This window comes from Vigna radiata, chromosome 5 (genome assembly GCF_000741045.1).
Source record: "Vigna radiata var. radiata cultivar VC1973A chromosome 5, Vradiata_ver6, whole genome shotgun sequence".
Taxonomy (NCBI): Eukaryota; Viridiplantae; Streptophyta; class Magnoliopsida; order Fabales; family Fabaceae; genus Vigna; species Vigna radiata.
Genome location: NC_028355.1, coordinates 23,231,680 through 23,258,647, shown reverse-complemented (window position 1 = coordinate 23,258,647; position 26,968 = coordinate 23,231,680). Strand labels below are relative to the sequence as shown.

General features: G+C 29.0%; 2 protein-coding genes across 2 annotated transcripts; both read left to right on the top strand.

Annotated features, from left to right (window-relative positions):
* Nucleotides 1–14,276: 14,276 nt before the first annotated feature.
* LOC106761182 (high mobility group B protein 9) lies at nucleotides 14,277–16,598 on the top strand. Its single transcript, XM_014644707.2, has 6 exons — nucleotides 14,277–14,661; nucleotides 14,859–14,937; nucleotides 15,041–15,206; nucleotides 15,292–15,390; nucleotides 15,840–16,210; nucleotides 16,334–16,598. The coding sequence occupies exons 1-6, from the start codon at nucleotides 14,516–14,518 to the stop codon at nucleotides 16,439–16,441; spliced, it is 969 nt and encodes a 322-aa protein (XP_014500193.1). The 5' UTR covers nucleotides 14,277–14,515; the 3' UTR covers nucleotides 16,442–16,598.
* Nucleotides 16,599–20,050: 3,452 nt separating this feature from the next.
* LOC106761427 (serine/threonine-protein kinase STY46) lies at nucleotides 20,051–25,780 on the top strand. Its single transcript, XM_022780312.1, has 15 exons — nucleotides 20,051–20,354; nucleotides 20,487–20,607; nucleotides 21,587–21,690; nucleotides 21,769–21,879; nucleotides 21,981–22,035; nucleotides 22,611–22,721; nucleotides 22,815–22,865; nucleotides 23,197–23,339; nucleotides 23,413–23,520; nucleotides 23,641–23,714; nucleotides 23,809–23,984; nucleotides 24,203–24,298; nucleotides 24,715–24,795; nucleotides 25,143–25,196; nucleotides 25,330–25,780. Exons 1-15 carry the CDS (start codon nucleotides 20,164–20,166, stop codon nucleotides 25,630–25,632), a joined length of 1,779 nt encoding a protein of 592 aa, XP_022636033.1. The 5' UTR covers nucleotides 20,051–20,163; the 3' UTR covers nucleotides 25,633–25,780.
* The last annotated feature ends 1,188 nt before the right edge of the window (nucleotides 25,781–26,968 follow it).

Below are 26,968 nucleotides of genomic sequence, written 5' to 3'. Positions count from 1 at the left end.
GAGAAAAAAATGCAAAGAAAATAAGAAAAAAAATAAAAGTGAATAAAAATAATAATTTCATTTGTTATCAATGCTTCTTTATTTATCAGTCATTATTACATAATTTAAACCAATCTTTCAAAGAATACCACAAAATAATAAGAAATACATGAAAGAGAAGAAAAGAAATAATAATAGTAAAAAAAATTATTCAAGAATATTTGTGATAACATTTTTAACTATTAGTAGTTATTGGATATTCTCTATTTTTTATTTTGGACAGTTTTGTGCAAACCAGGTTTTAGTTCAGTCTTTAATAATAAAAACATTTTCATAATCTCAATATAATGAAATCAATTGAAATTAATCCATTAATTAATAAATACGAAAATTAACATCATGTGTCTTCTTCTAATTTTAGCTCTCTAAATATCATGTTACACTCATTTAATAAATTTAAAATACAACCTTACCTAACAATTTCTTTTTACTAATTTATTCCTTCTATGTTTGTATACCATAATAACTTTCCTTCCAAGAACACCAGTTTACCCAAACTCATTTCTCTCACTAAGATTTATGATTATATACTCAATGAACTTATAACAAATGATAATCAGAAAACTGATTTATGATTCTATTCCATGCTTTGTTTAAGTTTTATGCATTTTGCTGTGAGCTAAACGAAACATGTACTTCATACTTGATAAAGATATTTGACATTCAAATTCTAACCAATTTTTGACAATGAACACTTATTATAAGCCAATTAGTCTATATTTCTATTTTTTTAAACATTAAATACACAGACCAATTGACTTATAACACGGTGTGAAAAATTTGTTAAAATTTAGATGTCAAAATATCATTATCCCTTCATACTCATGTACAGTATATAAACAGTTCAACATGTTATTACCTGTTATCGATTCCTTCTTCAGATTGAGAAAGCATAGTAGTATTTTCACCTTTATGAAGTTCTACTTATTTGATTAAACATTTGGAAGGCTGTCATGTTAGAAAATACAAACCCTAAAACCTCACAAGATAAAAAGCTGTGCCTAATAATAACATCAGGGTGGAGGAGGCGAGTCGCTTTACAGGTTACAAACACACGTAACTATATTATACTTTTTCATGGTCCACTTTGCTTGGAATAAGGGCCTATTCAAACAGTACTCATTTACCTCTTCACACCATTCCTTTTCCTTAACCCTTTCAACTTGAAATATAACCTGTTTTGTATGAACAAACGGAACGGAACAGAATGGATGGTTAGAGTAAAAGATGATGAGGAAGGATTCAGAGGGTCAAAAGAGACATGTAGAGTTGTGGAGTAATAATGAGATGGTCCCATAATTAAGGCTAATTCCCAGCACTCTGCAAGGAGTACACTTGTACCAATTTAAATTCAAGGATTTAGTCGTACAAAAAGATGGCTCCAAAACACATACTATGTTAATAGGCTATGTCTACTATCAACATTGCATAACTAGCTCCTACCATAGCTGCTAGCTGTTGGGATGCAACAGCAGCGACTCAAACCTACCCCGCATCTTTGAGGGGCCAGCCACTATTTCAGACAGACTCACTCTGCTGTCGTGAATTTTTACACTACCCAATCACATTTCCTATCACATTCATCATTACCTTCCATTTCACATTTTAATACTTCATAATTTTAAAACTATACTACAGTATTCAAATGCACTTACGCACTTTATTTTAATATAAAAACATAGACATAGGTGTACTAACAAAGCCAGTTCTTGAATTATGTTTAGTGCAGTCTCCTCAATACAATACAAGTTCAAACAGTGTCACCATATCTTAATGAAACACAAAACAGAAGTCAAACTCTAAAAAGGTGGAAAAGAAAAAAATCAATCATGCTTATAGGGCACCTAGGATGAAAATTTTAATCACAAAGATATATATATATATATATATATATATATATATATATATATATATATATATATATACACACACACATAAAAGATATTTATCACTTCCAGTCAAACTGTACCACGCACAGTATCCATTTTCAAGCTTCCTATTGATAGAAAGGTGTAGCGCTGACTGAACTTTAATTAGACTTTTAAAAAAGTTGAAAAACTTAATATCATTTCAAGGCAAAGCAATAGGAGAGAACAAAACAGAAGGTACTGAGTGTTGCAAGTAACCTAGTATTATTTGGCTACTCAGCTTTCTTCCCAGACGTAGTGCTGTGGTTTTGAATTTATCTACCCGCAAAAAATGTGTTTACTTTTCCATTCATTTAGTGTGTGTGTGTATATATATATATAAAATTAAAGGTTGTAATGTCAGAGTTTTCAATCATAAGAGGGCTCGTGTAACTTTGTAAAAAAGTATAGTAGTGTATTCAGCAATAGGGGGCAATAGGGAAGGGTCAGTCATAAAAATTAATGCCAGCGGTTAAAGTACCATCTAATATCTATAGTCTGTGCTGCCTGCGGCTGGATATGCAAATCAAAATCATCAGAACCAATGCGTTACCAATTTTTCACTTACAAATATACAAAGAGAACACAGACAGTGACGATCATGCATGCAGCCATTATTTCCACAGCATAAAATAATCAAATAACCAGAGCCAAATAATTTAAATCATGGATTCAAAAGTTAATTAAAAGTAAAAATGAACAATACATTTCTGCATGCACTCCTATAGCTGTGGAAACTACAGATCCTAGCAAAATAGAAATTCCCACTGATCCTAGATGATTGCAGATTTACAAACTGTATAACCTCTAATTGCAGAAACCCTAGATCCAGTAACTTCAACAACTGCAAACAACATAATGAGAAAAACAAAGACAAAAACATAAGCTATTCGCAAACTACACAGGAAGTGAAAGGCATCAATGCCATGGGAAACTCGTAGGGCATACTCAGACCCGCATAAAAGCCCCTAGATTTGTTGGGTTTCCACTTTCCAACACTTGCAGAAAGTAAAACAAGGTTCTCTATCCTTCATTTCTGACCCCAAGTGTCCTGCAAGATTAAAACTTCAGAGACAAAAACACAGTGTAACGTTAAAATCACCAACACCAAACAAGAAAAAAGTTAAAATTAAACTGATATTCTTCGTGTAAATAGCTGGAGACAATATCCTACAGGAGCCTTTATCAGACATGTAAAAAGCCAGCGTGGTGTATGTAGATGTCACATAAAACCAAACATGAGACTAGAAAAAAAAAAACGAGGAAAAAGGATGGTGGGGTTCTGTTTACCTACCATGTTATGCTAATTAACAGTCAAAAAAAACTCTAGAGAGATTTGAGAATAAGATATATCACGAAAGGCTTTACAAAGAGCAGCCAACACAGCTCTGTTGGCAGTATGTCCACCTCCTCGTAGTGGTGAAAAAATGCAAGAGAAAGAAACATACATCAAATGGAGGTGGACAGAATGCCAAGAAACTCTGCAAGCACCCCTTTGTTAAACCCGTGTGAAGAAGTGAAGACAGAGAGAGAAAGAGAGAGAAGCAACATGAGATGAAGCACAGCACAAGCAAAGAGAATGAAGAGAAAGTTTGTGGTGTGGCCTATTTAAGATGTGATGGAGCATGAGAATAAATAAGAGAGAGAAGAGGGTGGAGGAGGTGGCCTTGATTATTGTTTAATTAATTAATTATTAATTAATGAGACTGAAAAAGATTTGATAAGCAATGAGATTGGATGGTTCATTCTTCCTGATCCTGAAGGAGAAGGGCATATTTAGAAAGATCAAAGGTGGTAGGATCATCATGGTTGTTCTCTTCTTCCCTCGTTCTTGATGAAAATCACTCTTTCTTCTTCTTCTTCTTCCTCTCTTTTCCTTCACATCCTCGATTCCGATGCCCACAAAACAAACAACACACTTGGATCTGTCTCACCAAGCTCTCTCTTTCGACACTTGGACGTCCGTGCTTAACATTTTTTCCCCTCAATGCTTTTCATAAATTATTACAGCTCATACTTATCATTTCAGCTTTTATTGTTATATCAAAATGAATAAATAATACTTTTTTATTACTGTACATCTGAAAATGTTCAAATAACTATACTTTAATATTAAACTAAGAAATATAATTTGGTTATAATTGAATGCAACAGGTTAGAGGGTCTTACCTGCGTCAATTTATGGTTATGAACAAAGACTGAATAGCTGCAAATACTCAAGTGGAGTCCATGAAGTGTAAAAAAGCTTAAAGAAGAATATATCTAAAAAGGGTCTATACCTATGTTATAGGCTAAGGAATGAAATATTTAGAATCAGATGAGAAATGTTTACCTACCTGTCAACCAGATTTAGGTGTGCTTGAGGTTAAAAATCAATTGTGAAGAATTTTGACTTTAAAGTTGACTGATATCTAGATTAATGAAGGTTATTAAATTCATTAATATATATGGTTATACGAGAAAGACAGATAAATATTATTAGTATGTTTGATTTCTAAACATTGGTTTTGCATTTTCTAACCACATGCAGATGACCAAATATACTTCAAGCCATGTATATTGTTCAAAATTTTACATAAAATTGCATTTAAATATAGAGTCATATAAAAATAAATAATGTAAATAAAATTATAACATAACATGATATTAAAATTCAAGTTAGTTTATAAATATAAATTCAAAAAAAAATATGTACAAAATATCAGTTTTAAGTAAAATTAATTTATTTTAAAAATTTAATAATATACATTTAAATTAAGAAATTAAATGTTATATATATATATATATATATATATATATATATATATATATTAATAACTAGTGATCAAAATACTGGAAACAATGAAATATAAAACTTGATTATAAAAAAATGAAGCTTAAAACCAGTCTCTAAAATTAATAAAATTCAAAATTAATCCTTAAAAAGTAGGGTTCTTCTTTTTACATTGTCTTTTACATGAATATAACTAATAACATTTGTTATATAATAAGAGACCTTATATGATATCTCCAAGGATTATCGTTGTTACTCATTCACAGTAGTTATTTTACTTCACACATTATATAAAATCTCAACTATTACCTTATTTTTCAAAGTGTTTATCATATAGAGAGGATCAGAATAGTCAAAATCAGAAGTAGACAAAAAAAAAATGCAGGTTTTATCATTTTGTGTGATTCCTACAGAAAAAACAAAACTACAAGAGTAAAACCTAAAATACAGGACATACATGTACGAAAGTTGATTTTATAAAGAAGAAATACTGCACACGGTTAGATTAACATGAATAATTTATATTAACTCATTTTTTACAGTAAATAAAATGGATTAGTTTAGTTGGTTTTTTCTGAGAAAAAAGAGATAAAGGTTAAGTTTATCTTTTTATTTCATTGATGTAGTATTGGTGTAGTAAGGACCTACCTTCCTTCCACTACTTCAGAATCCAAGGTATCATATCTTCTCTTCAACTGAACCAGATGACTTTGAAAAAATGAAGTAAAAAAAAGAAAAAACTTTTGACCTAGAAAATTAGAGGATGATAGAAAATGTTAAACTGATTGAAAAAAATAGTGAGTGACACAGCAGAGGAAGTATGATTTAATGTTTCCTTTTTGTCGTGTGAAACGTCGCACTCATCACGCCCACAACCACAAAGCCACGCTCTAGGCTTAGAAAAACTCACTCGTCCAAACCCCAATATAATGAATCACAACAACAAACTCCCACACAAATAATTACCATTACCATCTTCTTCTTCTTTTTTTATGCTACTTATGTGTGTGCATGCATTTATGACACCAACCCATTTTACTTCCCTTATTTATTGTTTCAAATCTAACCCTCCAACCATAATTTAATACCTTCTTTCACCCTTTGGAAGTTCAAACAAGAAACCCAGAAGATATCAGGATCCGTTCTTCCCACCACCATGACATGACCTTCACTTTTTTCTACTCTTTCTCTCTCTTTCTGAATCACTGTCAGACACAGCTATGATTAAATCATTGGAACAATGCAAAATTATTAACACCAGCTTCTCTTACTATTTACTATTACATCACACCTCAATGCACCATTTTTCTTTCTTTCTCTTGCTAACCAAATTCAACTCACTGTATTGTTCAACTCCCCCACCTTCTTCATTTCACAACTACTGTTCTATTCTTTCTTTCCTTCTTCTGACCAAACAAATAATTTTGATAGATAAAATCAAATTTTTAATAGATAAATTAATTAACTTTATTTTTTGTTTCCACTTTAGTAGACAAGAAATTGACAGGGTTGTTGATTCATATGGAAGTTGAAAAATTATTTGAAGAACTAAAAAAATCAAGAGTATTTATTTAGATCAATGGGTGTGCTGATACTGAACCAAGTCAATGTTTTACCATAAAGCATTTATAAATAATTTTCTTTCAATCCTCTTTTCAAGTTTGAATTCTTCATGTAACAAAAATGAAAGAGTAATACTAGAAGTGCTTTCATACTCACAGTTAATCAAACTTAAAAGTTTATACTCATAATTCTCACATGTGATCATAAGTGACTGATCAAATTTTTAACTTTTATTATAAAAATTACATTTTTGTGTTTTATTATATCTTGAACTTTAAGTAAAAATAAAGAATGCTTGACAATAGATACTAATATAGACTGTTAAAATAGAATTCCATTATAACTAGAGAATAGTATTTATACCATCAATATAATGCTATATTTTAAATTAATATAAAAAACAATAGTTTTCAACATAAAAAATAAACACATGACAGAAAACAAAAGTTAAAACTTAAATATGTATTTTAAATTTTTAAGTATAACAATTTAACATGTACATAAATACAAATTATAATAAACACATCCATTTTTTACAAAATAATATTACTTTTATAATTTTATTTTTTATTTTTCAAAATAGATCGATCCCAACTAAACTTGTTTAGATTGCGAGTAAAAAATAATCTAGGTAATACTTCATGTAATTTTTTTAAAACATTTTTCTATCTGTTAGACTAACTTTACTTTAACATTTATAGTGATAATGAATTTAAAACTATTAATTTGGTAAATTTAAGAATGGATGAATGAGAGAGAGAGAGGCACTGAACACATGACAGAATAGATATATAAAGTTTAGAAGTTGATTAAGATAATTAATATTTTCACATACACTAATTTTTTACATTTATTTTCTTCTTTTATAAAAGATATAAAAAATTTCTTTTTACGATTATTTTATTTTTGTAATAATACTGATGAAATTGACTTATGAGATGCAGAAGAAACAACTTTGTAGTCCACTTTGAGTTTAACCTTTCAGAAAAGTACATAAGCTTTGCTTCCTGCTTCAGTGTCAACTTTTATTCTTCTTTCTTTTCTTTCTTTATTGAAAGGCATTTTTAAGAGATGGTGCAACTGTGGGGACTAAATTTCAGGTATAAAAGTTACCATGGCGCAAACCAAAAGGAAGAAAAAGGCTGTTTCTCTTTTATCTTACCTTTTGCTGCATCAATTTTTTGCTTTTGGGACACAAAACATTAATAATGGAATTATTCTAAAGTACCACTAATTGGACTATTAAATATGCAAAATGGGTTTATTAGTACTCTAATTGAATATCAAACAGATATTAGGCATACTTGAAACTACTCAATTTCCCAAAACTCGATGCATAGGAATCCACTATTCTTCATGATTATGAACCATTGTTATCCTAAATAAAATGCTATCATGTTTTTCGATTTATACGTAAAAAGTTTTTGGATAATGATATGTCATGTTCTGCCTATTCAAATAATGTAACTTTTGGACCAATTACTTTCTCCTAAATAAAGGCCCAAATACTGTATGTGCATTTGTGGGACCCTTTACTTTAAACTACTGTTAGCCTCAGCATAGTTTACTTGCAAGAAATTTTAAGAAGATTTGTAACAGAACAACTTTTCTACATGTAAATTAAAAAAAGTAAAGTTAGAAGGATATAATTTAAGTTATCAATGTTCTAACCAAAATTTTGTAAAATCTTTTAATATTAGGATTTGTCATTTTTTAAAAAAACCATATCTTCTTTGGAGAATTATTGTTGTGGGTGTTTTAAGAATGATTTCATATGTAATTAACATATGATACTAATACAGACCATTTGATCTAATTTAACCTAGTTTATTACGAGTTTCAATTTACAAAAGCTGGTGAGTTAATTAGAAATTTTTTGTCAATTCAAAAAAATAAAAAATAACTTCTAATTTAAATATAAATAAAGATTTTAAATTCTAAAGACAATTTGAAACGACATTGGATTTTCTCATAAAAGTTAAGAACACATTGGATTTACAGCCTTGGCACATGGTAGATTAAACGACAACTTCGTAAAAGTAATTGCATTCTTAATAGAAAATATGCCTTTCATACCATTAAATCAAATGCCCACATTTATTGTAAACATATTTAAAGAAGATTGATAGAAACACTCATTCTTTCTCAGTATTCTGTTTGGGCTTTAACAACTACAGGCCATGTTCCATTTCTTTACTTTGGGCTTTTCTTCTGTCCCGTGTGAATTGTCTTTTTATTTTTAGTATTTGGGTAGTTCATGGTCCAACTGTGTATTCTAATTAGGGGGTGTTGCTTTCTCCATCACCCCGAGTCTTTACACTTCTTTAATATTTTTTTTATTTCAGAAATATCCCACACTTTTCCATGTTGTAACCCTGGATTTTGAAAAGTGATGAGGAACAATATGTGTTGAGCAATCATATGACTTTGCTATTCCACGCAGCGAAAACAAAGTCTACAATCTTTCCTTAATGGATTGAAGCACTCTCCAAGGGTTTGGTATAGTAGGATTGACAGTTATTTACTGCATAAAAGATTTTAAGGAAATGAAACTGAATGTAAAAAAGGTCATGAAATGAAGTACAATTCATTGTGCTGTTGTATTTTGATGATTTGTTGATCATTGAAAATAGTTTAGATTCATTAAGCAAATTCAAACATGACATGGAAACTCAATTTGAAATGACTAATTTGGGAGAAGTGAATTATTTTCTTAGAATGGAAATATACCAATGTGATGCGTGGATTTTCATCACAAAAAAAAAAAAACTAAAGTTGCAACATATACAGATGTAGGATACTTATGGAATAAAAGAAATTAATGAGAAGACGTAGGAACTTGGAGTGATGGATGGAGCAACATCCCTCAAAGTCATATACCAATGAAAATTCAAAATAAAACATTTATGAAATTAATGTTGTTACAATTTTGATTAACATTTACATATTGGTATTTTTTATTATATTTTTTATATACAAATAGGACTTTTTCTATCAATAATAAGACACACAAAAATTAATTTTCATTCTCTCTTCTTTCTGTTTCTTTTTTCCTATGTTATAAGCTTTATTTCACCGTACTTTATCGGCACCATGTTCTTAACCCGTTGAGTTAGAAGAATATTTAATCATTTTTTTTATTTATAATTTTATTTTTTATTTTTATTTTTGTGATAAGAATTATTCGATTTTATTATTTTTTATCATTGTATTATTATTATTATTTATATTTATATTTGATTTTTTTTAATATTCAATGTTGCTTTATTAATTTTATAGTTTTATACATGAAAAGAATATTATTATTAATATTTTATGTGTTAGTTCTAAATATAACAATCTTTGCAAAATTTGAATTTGTGATCCTTAATTACGAGGAGTAATTATTTTATTGGTGATGTCATTAAATAAATAAACAAAACATCTAAACAACTATTTTGTTCTTACAACAACAATATCACGAAGAATAATTTCACAAATTCTTTGAATTAATTTCATGCTTCTTTATGGCTTAACAGAATAATAAGCTTTTGATGAAAAATCACGAAACCCTGACCAGCCCATTGGTTCAACACCATCCCTATAAGTGAATGCAGTAATGCCTTATTTGTATTTTCATGGTCATGGCTTTGATTATGGTTGTGGCCTGCAAATGATCGTGATTGTGGATAGATATTATCATAAAGAAATTTTTAAAAACACATTCTATATCATCAAAAGTGGAATAATAATGTGAAAAAGAGAAAAAAAAAATGGAAATAGTAAATAAGATAAAATTATAAACTATCATTACGGTTGTAAAAGTTATACGAGTTATACTTGTCACACAACAAAACATGTTAAAAAACAATGAGAAGAATATAAAAATGCATTTTTCTTATGAAGATGGCGATTTTGATTATGATGATACGGATGTTACTGATCTTGATATTTTTATTCTCATTGCTAAATTAGATGAAAGCATTGATCACCTCAATTGGTAGTATGAGTATTAAAAAATGTTTTCTTTTCTTTTTTATAAAATGGGAAAAAAAATTCTCTTACGTGATGAATTTTTAAAATTATTTTGATTATAATTTAATTCAAGGTAAATTTTCTATGGTATTTTTAATATATATATATATATATATATATATATATATATATATATTAGTTTAAAAATGTATATATGAACTCGGTATATAATGAAGTGAATATCTTTTATATTAATACATATATTACTGTAAGAATGTGAAATAAGGATTTTGGTATTTTGATTTTGTAGAGAGAGAGATTAAAAGACTTTTAAAAACAAGTTTTTATATTTGGTTTTATTTTATATTATGTGATAATACATATTACTTTCATAATTGATTAATTTGGGGTGGTATATGCAACAAATTGAGGTTATGTCCATTAAAATGTAATTAAATGTATGATTGTTTGGTATGTGTTGTATAGACTAATAAATCATGTTTAATAAATAAGAGTGTAATAACTCATATCATTCTCAACAATAGTATTTTTTTTTTTTGTTAAGTGAGAAATAATGTTAACATTATTTCTGGTACTACAAACATATTTAAAGACTTCAAAAGAGCTACAATACTTCTATTCTATCAATAAGTATATATTAGAAATTTATTAAATTTTAAGAATATCTATCCAAATGAATATCATATTAAGCAAACAATGAATAAGATGTAAAATATCTCTATACTAGTAAAAAAAAATCACAATTTAAAATAAATAGTTCGTATTGAATAATATATAAAAAAATATATAACAATTAATAAAAACATAGACTATTTTTATAATTATTTTGTATGTTATATTATATTAGAAGTTTGTTCTTAGATAATGTTTTTTTATTTTGATAACATCAATAACTTTCTAATTATATCTTTCATTTTATGTTTGCATTATGTAAACAAGATTATTCTCAAGATAAAAACTAAAAACTTTAAATATAAATGCTATTTTGAATTTTATGAAAGTTAATTATAAAATAAGTAAGTCTTATTTGTATGACATCACTTAATTTTAAAACGAACATTATATAAATATGATTTTAAGTTTGATATTTTACTCCAAGTTGACCAAAGTAAGTTTCATGATATTGAAAAAATTATATAACATAAATACAACTTTAATTAATGGTGCACACACTTTATACAAAACAAAAGTGTATCTCTCCCTACATAACTCCAATTTGAATTACATTAATCAAGTTGTATTTAAACCACATAATTTTACTATTAGTATACAATCCTCTTTTAAGTAAAAATGATTTCATGCTAGAGGTTAAATACCATGAGAAGTATATTTACTTTTAAAAAACTGGTATTGCATAAACATGAATTACTAGTATAAGTTTTTTTATATTTAAATTTAAATAAAAGTTACACAAATTCTGTCATCTAAATATAACGTACTCATGAATATATATTTTTTAAAAAATTATGATAAACATTGTATTACGTTGATCAAATTCCCGGAGTCTAAAAGTAATAATGTATTTTGATTAATTTTTAATTTTGATAATGCATAATTAATTGCACTACTAAAACTTATCATATTTTCACTAATACGATATTATGTGTAGTGAGAAATAGGGGAACAAAATCTATGCATAAATCAAATTATATATAAATATTTTTAATGATCTGGTGACAATAATAACACGTAGTTATTTAGTCCCCATTTATCTATTATTTGTTTGATTAGGAAATTTCTTTTCTGTAACTTGAATTAAATAGACGTCTAATTAAAATAAAAACAAAAAAACTCATCCACTCCAACATCAGTGGATAAGGTTGGAGAGTTTCTGGTATTATTTCCTTAATTATCTAATACTTAAAATAGTTTTTATACTTCTTAAATGCACCTATATGGAATTGATATTTTCTTTAATGCTTTTAGTGTAAAATAGTGGGAAGTGATAAACCAAAGGGTGCAGGTGACAGATGGATGGCTGAAACATTAAATCGAATGGATAAGATATTAACGTGACCAACAAATAGGATAAATTCTGGATGGATATTCTAAGACTATTTTATTATCAATTTTTTAGATTATCTAATGTTTTGTTTTTGGTTGGAGTATAGCATGCATGAACAGACCTTGCTTAATTTCACTCCTGCTTTCTGGAACTTTGAATTCAAAATTGTTGTGTTGAGTAAAATAATATAGACAAATTCGTCCCCTCTTCATTCGTTAATTAATTATCTACAGAACTTGGTGTTATATTTACTCCACGTATTCATTTAAGAAACAATGATAAGATAATAATAATAATAATCATATTGATAGTAATATTTTTTAATGTACATCAGTTTGAAAATGTACAAGAGCTCCATAAAATCTTATTATAATTTATCATAACTTTCAGGATACCTTGAAAAATTATTTGAAAGTTATACTTTGGCTAAAAAGTAAAAGAAAGAGTAATTATAATTTATTTCTAATAAATATTTTAATTTAATAATTTATAAAATAAGAAATAAAAAATTAATGAAATTTTAAAATAAATAATTATTTTATTAGACATTAATTTATATGAATATTACGATCACTCGAAATTTAATATTAATTTGAGGTGTAGACTATAATTTCAAATACTACCTATACAATAAAAAAGATAATCATGTCCTAGTGTATGTTATGTAAAAATGATTAGAAAGTCAAAAAAGCCTAATTGAGTAAAGGATGACACCATCCACATACATTAAATACTACATTTAGCAATTAACTCGTATCACATTGTTATATTTGGCCTAAGTAATACAAAACTGTTATTAAATGAGATTTTGAAATGTTTTTTTAAAAGTTAATTAGTTAAAGTTTAATATTTGGAAGATGAGTTCTCTGTTTTATTAAATTATGTTTGTTTGAATGTCTAGGTCTCCATTTTGAGAGTTTTTTTTATCTTCAAATCTCACTAATATATACATCATATACCAACAAATATAATTTGTTCATCTAACAAGTAATATATATATATATATATATATATATATATATATATATATATATATATATATAAAATTGATTACCACTGTATATATTCTATAATAAATTTAAAATCTTTAATATTATATATTTTATCATAAAATTGAAATTTTCAATATTATTAACTTAAACTAATTAATTTAACAATTGTAATTTCGTTAAAAATATTTTTATTTATTAAATATAAACTAGGAGAAAAATCTTGCACTTACTATCTTTCCTATTAGTTGTGTTCTCTTTCATTGGTATTTTGTGCAAAATATAGTCGCATTCTACAATAAAAAGGGAAATCAAAGAAGAACTGGCACCACACTAAAAAATGACAATCAATAAATATTTTTTGTAAAAATAAAAACTGGTAGGTAGAGAAATATATTATATAAAAAAATATTAAATTTTATAATATTTATTTAAAAACATTTTCAGTTATTTTCTAGATAAAAATATTTTTAACCGACTAACAGTATAAAACGTCACATTACTAATAATACATTAAATGTCTTTTACCCTGCTTAACTGTTCTTGATCTTTTGATCTGTTGTGTTTATGATAATCATAATGTCAAATAAAGGTTCAAGTTGCGCGTGCCTAGTTTTATTTATATTATTATATTTAATAACAATTTAAATAAGAAAATGCAAAGTAAGTTAATAAAGAAGAAAGCATGTCTGGTTGAAAATGTGCATGGCTAGTTTTTTATTTAATTTTTATATTTGATAAGAATTTAAAAATGCAAAATAAGGTGATAAATAAAAAAGGTAGTGTGATTATTAGAAACAGAGAAAAGAGTAGTAAATGCATGATGTGTTTGATTGTTTGATGTAGAAGGAAGATAGTATGGTTTGATGTCTGAGGCATGGAAGGGCAGAGGAGTCAGAAACAGAGGTGCATGTCAACGCTCCTAAACTCTTCACACAGACCGGTCTGCAACAGTGCTCTCTCTATCTGTCACCCTTCCAATAAAGGAACACACTCAACCAAGTAACATAATAATATAATATAATTTTTCAAATATTATATTATATTATAAGCTTTCTTTTTCTTGGGACTTTGTACCCTACTTACTGCGTCCGCAATGGCAGAAAAAGCCAACTATGCTGAGTAACCGTTCTCCCACGCGGCCACCCTTCTTCTTTAATTCCCATTTTCTCCCACCCTCTCCTTCTCTCTTCCTATTTACACCTTCATTCATCACCTTTTTCTTTTCCAACAACACTCCACCCTTCTTCATTTTCCGCTCCGAATGTCATCTCTGCCGGAAACCTACGCCGGAGAAGACGGAAAACACTACCCTGCTCCACTCGCTTCTCATGACGACGTCGTCAGGGACTCCTCTCTCTTCTGGGACACTCTCAGACGCTTTCACTTCCTTATGGGTACCAAATTCATGTGAGCTTCTATTTTTTATTCTTCCTTTTATTTATTTATTTACTTATTCTTTTTCACATTTTTTCATTAATAAAACTGTGCTGTTGATTTAATGGGGGTTAAGGTTTGATTTTGAAAAGTGTTTTTGTGATATTATTATTAAAAATGGTTAAAATAAAATGAAATGTGGACCGTTTTGGCCTGGTCAACTTGTGAAGGATTCCTGTGATTGGAGGGAAGGAGCTGGATTTGCACGTTCTTTACGTGGAAGTTACCAGAAGAAGTGGCTACGAGAAGGTGGGTTCCCTCCCTACAACCTCTCTAACGACACCCCTAATTAGTATTTCTTAATTGTAAGAAATGGAACATGTTTTCTTTTTGTAACTCCCTAAATGTTCAGGTGGTTGCAGAGAAGAAATGGAGGGAAGTTGGAAGCGTTTTCAAGTTCTCAGCAACCACCACAAGCGCTTCTTTCGTGTTGAGGAAACATTACTTCAGTCTTCTTTATCATTACGAACAGGTTCACTTTTTCAAAGCTCGGGGTTCTGTCTATACTCCTTCAACAGGTGCCACATTACATTTATTTTTTAATATTTATTTTATATTTTCTCATTCATTTAACCTCTTGATGGATGAAATGCTATCCTTCAGATGCATTTTCCGGGAACAGTCCTTCTTGGAGACCTGAATTAGCTATCGTGGAATATTCTCCTAAGCCCTTGAATAGTAGTGCCGAATCCCGTGCCGAAGGTGAATAAGAAAGAAAAAAAAAAATTAAATTTTTAAGATTAATTTGTTTAATTTCGGTGTTGCTAGTTTTTGGAATTGTCATCTTTGTGGAATGGAGTGATTAATTTCTAATTCATTTATCGATGTTGTTGCGTTCTATAATTAATGAAACTCGGTTTCTCTTGTGTAAGCTGATTACATTAATGGCTGCTTATTCATCTCATGCACACAATTTATCTTGGTTGAATGTTGAAAAGGCTGACTTCAACAAACCCTCGAATACATGTATAATGTTATGTAAATGTAATTTGAAATGAACAATGGTCGGACAAGAAGGTTGTTGTTATTTGTAAGGAATGTGTTTGACTTGGTAGTAACAAGTAGTGCTGTTATTGGCATAATCCTTGCAAATTAGCTTATGGTTTTTTAAGAATGCAGTTATTTATTTAAGGTTGTTGTGTTGTGTGTAGAAACATCATGTCTCTCAGGAAATGGAACTATAGAGGGAAAATTTGAGTGTGGTTATTTGGTGTCAGTGAAACTGGGTTCAGAGGTTCTTAGAGGGGTGCTTTACCATCCAGAAAAAATGGCTGCTCCTCCGTCGATTCCACAACACGAGAATGCCATCGTGCCGTTCAAAAGCAAAGGTCACCGTTCTGGTCGGAGGAGGAGAAACAAGAGAAGGTGGGACCCTAACTATCCAAAGCCGAATAGGAGTGGCTATAACTTCTTCTTTGCTGAAAAGCATTACTCTCTCAAAGCTCTCTACCCGAACAGAGAAAGGGAGTTTACCAAGATGATTGGCCAGTCATGGAACAGTCTTAGTCCCGAAGAACGACTGGTTATTGTTTTTTTTCCTTTTCTTCCTGTGTTGTTGTTATTATCTGGATTATTCCAATATAGTTTTGATTAAAGCATGGATGTTGGAAAATAATAAATTGTTGGTTAATGATGTTTGTTGCAGGTTTATCAGAACATCGGATTAAGAGACAAAGAAAGGTACAAGAGAGAACTGACGGAGTACAAAGAGAGGATGAAGCTTAGGGAGACCCCAGAAGTTGGACTTCCATAGAATCTTACTGCTTACCCTTTTCTGGAAACCAAAGAAAGAATGGCTTAGAAATCTTGTGGACTTTTACATACATACCATTCATGTGGATAATGGTCCACTGGACATTATTGTTTTTTCTTTCTTTATTTTTTCAGAAAAAGAAAACCATTATCGATCCTTTCCTTTCGTTTAATCAATCAATTATCTTCCTAAATTTGTTCTTTCTGGATGGATGGTACAATCTATTTAATATATTACATCCATGCTTTCTGGATGGATGCTACAATCTATCTACTGTATAGCGTGGTCCACACAATCTTTAATATATATACATCTATTTATTTTTAATTCTTCAAATTTTCGTTCATCTTTGAAAATAAAAAAAATGATTTAAAATCGTTCGTCTCCTTCTCTTTTTCATGTGGTTAGAATTTTTCTCAAGTGTTTTGAATTTAATTTTACCTTTTTTATTGGTTGTGCTCGTTTTAACTTTACCTTCCTCTTTTGTATATAAAAAATAATTGGTGATATTTTTTAAAAACATCATATTTAATATATTTATTGTAAAAAAGGACCTGTTTTTACTGAGTATATTTAATTAATTAAAAAGAAACCTATATTTTGATTGAAATGAGACAGTGCATCGTTGATATAATTATTCATCATATTCTGTTTGAGCACAACTTATGCTTTCTCCTTAATAAAACTATTACTCCATTTTCATCGTATTATTATTTTCAAAAGTAAAATATCCATAAATTTCCTCTATTTCAATGGAGAATTGAAACCAAATATTTTCTGGACTTTTTTCCTAAAATATAGTTACTATGGATTACACAAAATGCGTGTTGCGCCCAAACCTTTGTCCTTGTAAGAAATTCTTTGTTTTGTTGCTTGAAAATATCAGTGGTTCCTAAAGTGGTTTTATGATTTTGGACCCATAATACTTTAGTATCACAATAAATTAAATATATTTATTAATATTCTTAAAATAAAACTTTTGTTCAAATATACTTTGTTCATATAAAATTTATGACTAAACAAAGAGTAACATGTCACGAGACAATAAAAGTGATTAGATGTAAAATGGTGAGAAAAGCTTTACATATCTTTAATTATAAACGAAAAAAAAATATTACGCATATGGAAATTTCTAAAAAAAAAAAAGAATAAAATCATAAGTCTCGGGAAAATATCATGACAATACTAATAATTTAGTCACATAAAAAAAAATAAAGATTACATATTATTTGTTAAAAAAAATATTTAAAAATTATAAATAAAGTTTCACTAAACCCTAGTTACTACCTGTAAGATAATGAAAATAATTGGTAATGAAATATTATATGACTGATCAAAACCTAATGCACATTTTTAAAAGTTGGACACTAAAATTTATAGTTAAGGAAGTATTTAGTGAATGAATCTCATTCAACAATACCACAAACTTTAACAAGGGAAACGAAATTTCTAAGTTTTCTAAGTTTTTCAAAATTGTTTTCATTCTATGCTAAAGTCAAAAGGTTGCCTATTAACAAATATAAAGTCTTTATATATTTTTTAAATTAGTTAAATTAAGAGATAATTGACATAACTAGGGATCACTTGTTCTTTATTCGTAATTATTAACTGAAATGCTATTTATAATCTTTGGTTTGATACTAATTACTGAATTAAATGTTTGTTAATAAACGGAAAATGTAATCATAATCCGATTATAACTCTTTCTAGTTAAGAATTTATTATGCAAACGTTAGGATTCATTTTTAAATGAATTATCTGACGTATATCATAGTTACCTTCAACACATAACACGTTTTCTTCATTAACTATTCCAATGTCAATCTGATGAGAAGGTATGCTGTAAAATAAATTTGTATATTTTTCACAAAAAGGAATATAAAAAATAACATACTATATATAGAGGAGATAATAACAAATATTACAAACTTTTAATATGAAAATTGCACATCTTTAAAGCAAATGAAAATGATTTTTGAGAAGAATAACAAAAAAGAGAAAAACGACCACACAAGACTTGAATCAAGATGATAACTTAGACTGAGGATGATAAATTCAATAGATTATTTTTATTATATAATATATTTTTCGTTTTGTATCTTAATTTCCATAAAAGAATGATAATCTATACTTTTTTCTTAAAAATAATAATTATTATGCATTCCAAGTGCAAAAACTGTACCATAGTAGAAGTGGTCGTGATTTATTATGTGTTATCAACCCCACATGGCTAGAAATGTTTTTTTTACTAGTTTAAATTTGAGATATTAAGCTTAGGTTCATGTTGTGATCATTTTATATAATATTCGAATTCTGAGTTAGGTTTGAACCGAAAAAAAAAAATCATTACACCAAAAACTTAAGGGGGATAAAATATATGCAGAACAATCCCATGATTCCAGGAATCTAGTATCATACATGCAATCAAATTATTATCAATGAGATTCAATATTATACTATCAATAAGTACTTTTTTATTTCAATAAGTAATGAAGCATAGTTAAAATATGTAAAATCGCAAGGTAAAATACACACACCGATATATATATATATATATATATATATATATATATATATATATATATATATATATATATATATATATATATATATATATATAATAAGTAAAAGTAATGATCTTACATTTGATAGAAATATGATAAAATTAAGAATGGAAATATATTAAAAATGTAGATAATTAAAATCTAAAATAAAATAATTTTAATGTCAAAATTTAAAGCAAATAATCTGAAATTTAAGAGATAAATAAGTCTTAGCATAAAAAACCATTTGCAAATATTTATATTTATTACTTATCAGGAAAACTATTATATAAATATAAGATATATCATTAAACTAATGTATTATAATTTTAAATAAATAAATCTGTTAAACTAGTTTTTATTATAATTTAAAATAATTACGAAACTAGTCTGCGTTCACCCGTCTATAGCCCACTAAATTGAAGAGCCCAAGGGATGGATCAAAGCAGATGGCGAGCTGAAAATGTGAACGCAACCCTTTCACTCATGAAGATTTTTTTATTTTTATTTTTTATTTTTTTTTACGAATCAATTCATAATGAGTAGCTCTGATTGAAAATTTTAATTAAATAAAAAATATTTTGATGATAATTATTAATTATGCATAACTATATTCAATGTAGATTAAGGACATTTAAAAACATTCATTTGTTTGTATAAAAAAAGTGTTATAGGAATGGCATAAAATGAGAAAAAAAAGATGCGTGGATAAATTATAAATAAGAGGGTGAAATAGTAAAAACAAATTTAGTTGTGCCTGACTAAGTGTGAGTGTGATGTTATGGTAGTTTATGCGGGAGGCGAGAGAAACAAGGTGCGAGAGAGTGTTTGGTGGGTGGGTGATGCTATCAAAGATGTATATAAATTAATTATTTAATATATTAAAAAACGACTTGTATTTTATTGTGTTTATCGTCATTGTTTAATCTGTATGGTTAATTTTTGTGTACAATCCACGTCGATTTGGGTTAGTCAAGCTAACGGTGCGCATTACTCACTCCCCTCATTAATGATGTTATTTAAAACTGACATCCATTAATTTCTCGACACGAGTGCCAGAGCAATTTTTGTTTCATGCAGAGGTCTTTTGATGTCCTTCCAACTTCCTTGTTCTTGTTCGTCTCATATTACGATATTATGGATCACTGATCTTTGCTTGCTGACTCGGATTCAGTAAACATGGGAGACACAGAGAGTTGCAATAGCGGAATTTTGAACTCTGGCTGGAATCATCGATGTCCAAAACAGAGACAGAAGGTTGGAGTTTACAACGAGGTTTTGTGCAGGCTTAAGGAATTGAATGTCCCAGAAGCTGTGGTTCCTGGTTTTGAGGACGATCTTTGGGCGCACTTCTATCGCCTTCCCGCAAGGCACACCGAATCTTCGTTTCTCGTGCTTTTTACTGTTTGATTGTTCATACGTTGTTTTAGTGTTGCCGGTGATCATTTTCGGAACTTGTCATTGGAGTTGTTGTGAATTGAATTGATATGTTGTCGTGTTAGGTATGCGTTGGATATGAATGTGGAGAGGGCAGAAGAAGTTCTTATGCATAAGAGGTTACTGGACATCGCCGGAGGCCCAACTACAGCAATCGGACCTGCAATTGAAGTCCGTCTTGTACAGGTCATTTTCGAAATCACAACAATACAATGGCCACCAAACACACTTTATTTATTTATTTTTACCACCAAAATAAGTTTTGACTTCTTATATTTGCTTTCACCTTCATGGGTCAATTTTCCTTGAATTCCAATCACTATAATACTATATAGTATATGTTTATGTATGACGCACTACTGGCTATTGGCATTAGGCGACATTGTTGGCGAAGGAACCAACGTCACGCTTCCTTTACTACAAAGAAATTACCTATAAAATATATATAAATGGAAATCTATTTTTTATTTTTTATTTTTGACTTTATTATTTACTAATGGCCAACACTCCCTTTAATTATTAACTAAGCCTCTTTAACATTCCAAAAACTATTATCGGATGTGTCTTATGGTTTTGTTTTTTTCTTTCCTTTTCTTTTTCTCACCATAACGTAGCCACTTCAAAAATGTGAAAGAAAATATTACTTTAGAACTCTGTCAAGGATTATATCTTTTGTATGACAGTTCATCTAGAGTTAAAAATTAAAGATGTAATTTAGAGACACAGTTAAAAATGTTACTCAGTAAAAAATACTAATATTTGAATTTTCATTTAAATTATCAATTTCTTCTCTCCATTTACCTATACTTTTCACTTAAAAATAGTACTTTTCAAAAGCAATGTATTGTCTTTTTCTTTTTAAATTGTTATCCAATTATTACGTTACATTTAAATTAATATAAAATATAATTAATATAATTTTAAAGTAATTACTATAAAATTAATAAACTTTATTACACATGATGTTTTACGATTAAATAAATAAAAAATTAACGAGAACGAGGGCGTTTTCTCAAACATTTATACATTACAAACGATTACGCTCTGAATTCAGTAGTACGTAGAACATAAATTTCTTCACTTTATATATAAGGCACTTGAAACTTTGCTTGTGGGTACCTGCTGGTTGATTTTGCTCTATTCTGACAATATATGTTTTATGCAGGTTCGTTCTGCTTCTGCTTCTGCTGGTGGTTCTAGTAAATCTCTTCTTTTAAATTCACAAAGTAAAGTTTGTCCTGAAGATTCTGGTATTCCAGGCAGCATGAGGCATGTTAACAGTATATTGAATTCATCACCTACATTTTAAGTTGTATGATAAAGTTTTTGTTGTTCATGCTTTCTCAGCTTCCATCCTCCACCTGCCTTCGGTTCGTCATCTAATGTGGAACATAACACCCAGTTCTTACCAGTCCGAGACAGGGATAACTATTTGAGTTTTTATACACATTATTCTCGGTAAATGTACTGCTTATTTGTTTAAATTTCCTTTCTTTTGAATGCAATATATAATGTATGTAATGATCATTTGAAGAGTTTCTTACTATCACTTACGGTAGGCCAATGCATGAAATCACAATTTCAACAAATGACAAGCCAAAACTTCTGAGTCAGGTAATTAATTAATCTTCTTATTGTTGTGCAAATGTTTTCTAGCTAACGAGAAAAGCCTATGCTTTTAGCCCCTTACCGTTTTCTACTTTTAAGAAATTCTTCTACAATATTTCCTATGTATTTTTTCTTTGCTTTAACAACCCTAATACTATAATAATGTTTGATTGGGAAAGGAATGATGGGACTAAATTTCGTTCTGACTCAATCCCACGCATAATGCTAATGGGTCACAGTCTCTAGTTTTGGTTTTATTGATCTCATTGTTTTATACATCTATTGATAACAACATCAATAAAATCTTTTTCCCACTACACTGATAGCTACAGAAAAGTATTGATCTTGCTGTGTAATTAGTGAGGACTGAACTTATGGATACCAGAATGCNGNTGTTATTAATCTAAGTGNCTGACTTGACGCAATTTGAGCAATGTAAATTGCAGTGCGGATATCGTATATATTTTTTACAACCAGAAAGCTAGAGATGTGCTAATATGCAGCCTCAGTTTGCATTTCTTTAGTTAAATTTTACAGAAATCAATGTTTCTATAGTTTTAAGCTTTTGTGTTGAACTACAGTTGACTTCCTTACTTTCTGAGACTGGGTTGGACATTCTAGAAGCACATGCTTTTTCGACAACAGACGGCTATTCGTTGGATGTTTTTGTTGTTGGTGGTTGGCCAATAGAGGTATTTCCCCATTATTTTGCAGATTGAAGTACAATAGCTCATTGAATTTTATTTATAGGAAAATCAACAAGTGTCCATTTTTGAAATTTATAGGAGACGAAGAAATTAAAACATGAACTAGCAAAGAAAATTCAGAAACTCCAGGTAGATCCTCTATATGTCACTGATGGTTGCGTATTTACTTATATGTATGAAAAAAAATTCTTTTGCTTTTTAAGAAAAATGATCAGTTGTGCCCAAAATTTCATATATAGCTATGGTAACAGTTTTACTGCCAGTCACAATATTCAATTTCCCTAGTTAACTTTGAATAGAAGTTAACTGGTTGAATTGAGAAATACCCATACACAAGCGGTAGAACTTTTACTGTTCTTGACCAATATTTAGCTTAACAAAATAAGTTTTGCTTGCATTTCCACTTATATAATAGAGAACCATTTATAAGTTATTATTTTTGGTGGAAAAATTCCGGAAGCAACATCAATTGAAAGAAAATGGAAGTCTTCCTACTAGTACTACTGCAAAGCAAGAGCAAATCGGGATGAACTTTATCTGGAGAATTGATGCCGGGCGTCTGAGATATGAAAAGAAAATTGCATCTGGACCTTTGAGTGATTTGTCAGTATTATCAATCCTTCTTCTTAACTTGTTAGTGGATCAGTAAATTTGAGTAACCGATTAGTTGAAACAGGTATAAAGGTTCATTCTGCAATCAAGATGTAGCTATCAAGGTTTTAAAGCACGAGAATTTGAATGAAAATATACAAAGGGAGTTTGCTCAGGAAGTGTATATCCTAAGGTTCGCTTTATCATCAACTTCCACTCATCTCCCCTGCCACCGAACCTTTTCTTCGAGTTTCACTAATATTTCATGAAGATTGTTGTTAATACATGACTTTTATAAATTTAATTCTTGCAGCAAAATTCAGCACAAAAATGTTGTTAAATTTGTTGGCGCTTGTACAAAACCCCCAAACCTGTACCTGGTCACAGGTAAAACTGGTTCTTGTTACTTCTCTTATTGATTAAGGGGTCAATGTAATGGGAAAAAGATACTGTCAATTTCAATGCACATTTTTTTTCACAGAATACATGCCTGGTGGAAGTATGTTCGACTTTTTGCATAAACAGAAGACAGCCCTTGCTCTTCCATCTTTACTCAAAGTGGCCATTGATGTTTCCGAAGGAATGAAATATTTGCATCAGAATAATATCATACATCGTGACCTTAAAGCGGCTAATCTTTTGATAGATGAGAATGGGGTTAGTTTACACTATAACGTTTTCTTCTGACTCTATTGGCTTGACTTATTACTTCTTTGTAAATGCTCTCAACTTGTAGTGGGGTAATAACAGTTGTGTTTTCATCATTTTTCTAAGCTAAATGTGTTTTATCACTTTACAAAGTTTAGCTATACTTGATCTTATGGCTTGGGGGGATTTATGCTGTTGTGTTTTATTTTTAAAATCTTTTCCGACAGGTAGTTAAGGTTGCTGATTTTGGTGTGGCTAGAGTGCACAATCAGTCTGGCATAATGACTGCAGAAACAGGAACTTATCGGTGGATGGCTCCAGAGGTCTGTGTATATCTATGAGTATTGACATATAGGGTTGATCACTTTAAATTTATTAAATGTATAACTTACAGGCATGGATGGGGCTGTTTAAGGACACGATAGGCAGCAGTTTTTGATGTAATAAGATGAATCTAGACAGGTTGGAATGAGAATGACGGTTTTTTTTTTTTTTTTTTTTTTTTCTGATAAACAATACTTAATGCTAACATGGTTTCAGTACTGCTTTTGGTTGCCTATGCGCTTTGCAAAAGCAAAATGTAACAATATCCAATAAAATACAATGGTAGGAATTCTGGTTTTATTCATGGAGGCTTTATTTGGTTATGTAAAACAACTAAAAAAACTGATATTTCTTGTCTTCTACTGCTTACTGTATTGATTATGATTAAACTTGTGATTCCCTTGACATATGGAAGGTTATTGAACATAGACCATATGATCACAAAGCCGATGTCTTTAGCTTTGCCATTGTGCTTTGGGAACTGCTCACAGGAAAGGTAGCACCTTTCCCTTTTACTTTCTCTTGTTTGATATTCATGGAGCCAAAAACTAGTTTCCAAATGAAAACTGAATTACTCTCTCTACTCTGTAAACTATATTAACCTCTTCATATTGAAGAAGTACTGAGCAGAAATTTCTAGGTACTTTGATTCGTATAGGATTAATAGATAGTGTACAACTTGGCATAGAGTAGAACAAAAGTGAGTAACAGTATTTAACAGAAATGGAGAACAAAGACTTATTAGGTATACTTTAGACATTGTTTTATCAGTATTTTCGTTCAGTATTACTTTACTTGCACAGACTTCACATCTTTCGCCTATGTTTTATGACTAAACGACAGCTTCCTTATGAGCATTTGTCCCCATTGCAAGCAGCAGTAGGAGTGATCCAGAAGGTATTTCTCAACTATAAATTACATATGCAGCGTCAGTGGACACTAAATTGAAAAGCTCTATCTATAGTATCATAAGCTACCAAGCCACAAGAATATGGTGAAATTGAGTAAGCTTTTTGGATATGAATTGCAGGGTTTAAGGCCTAAAATTCCAAGCCATACTCATTCAAAGTTAGTGGAATTGCTTCACTGGTGTTGGCACCACGATTCATCTTTGAGACCCAATTTCTCAGAAATTCTGGAATTTCTGCTACGTGTGACCAAGACGGTAAGTGTAGGAGGATTCTTGACAAATTTTGTGTTACATTCAAAAGAAAAATCGAAGCCTCTACACCACTACTTTTTCTTGAACAGGTTACTGGGGAATGTGAAGGCTAGGGAATGCATGAAAATTGTATTCACCAAACTCACTGTATGTACACATAGACATTTGTGATTTCTCAATTTAAAGTAAAGGTTCGTGATTGGATTATGAAGTTGATATTAGCCTTTTGGGTAGATGTATATAAACTTGGATTTATAAATAATAGGAAGAAAAACAAATAACATAATTGTATTGTGAAAGTGGTGTATGCTGCACTTATTCTGAATGAATGGGAATTTTCATTTATTGTTGCATGTGTTACAGAAGAAGAGTTTCATACTAAAAAAAAAAATTTAAAATATATACCTAAATTATGTACGTCAAATAAGAGTATTCTTATTATATATTATTATTAATTATAAATTATTTATTTTAAAAGATAAAATGATAATATATATATATATATATATATATATATATATATATATATATATATATATATATATATATATATATATATATATATATATAAAACGTATGTCTTGATTAATTTTTACAAATTTATTTTAATAAGTAAAAATTATTGTTTCTCGAAATTTTGAGGGATAAAATTATAAGAAAATATGCATATCAAATAAATCCTTTCGAAAATAATTTTTAATTACTTTTCTTTTTGCAAAATAAGAAATAATTATGAGAATACCCTAGTTAACAAAGTTTTTATTCTTGGTTAATATTTATAAAAACCTATAAAATCGTGATTAAAACTCAATGAATAAGTGGGATCTACAATTAGTAATGTGTCTTTGAATACTTTTCCTTTACAAATCCGTTTTTTCCTTTATAAAAACATTACTATGAAAAAATATACACCTTTAATTTCTTAAAACTATAAAAACATTGAATTTCACTATAGAGAAGAATAAAAATTGTGATTGGAGGAATTATTCTTTTATAAAACTCGACCGCATCCTACAACAGTGATAAGTGATAACAAGGGCAGCAAATGGTGGAGAACTAGATTCTTGTCAAAGTGTGATATTTAAAAACATATCTTTCATTTTTAATAGATTTTAATTAATCATTCTATTTAATTTTATTAAAAATGCAAATACTTTGGGTTGGTCCTTTTACATTTGCATGACATCCATACTTTAGCCTTTGTATTTTTCTTTTTTAAGAAAGTACACTTAATTTTTAATTGGTACATAAATGAAAAAAAAAGAGTCATTAACTATAATAAAAATATAGTTTAAAAACTTAAAAAAAAAAGTGATGTTTATAATAAAACTTTCTTTACTCAATATTGCTTTTTCTTGATTTAACTACATTGATTTATTCTGTTGCTTATAATTTTTTCATCAATATCGATAAACTTATTATTGTCTAAAACGAATTTTCAATTAAGGAACCATACTCACAAGAAAAAGAAAAGTCATATCTATTATTAAAAGCAAATAGTTTATAA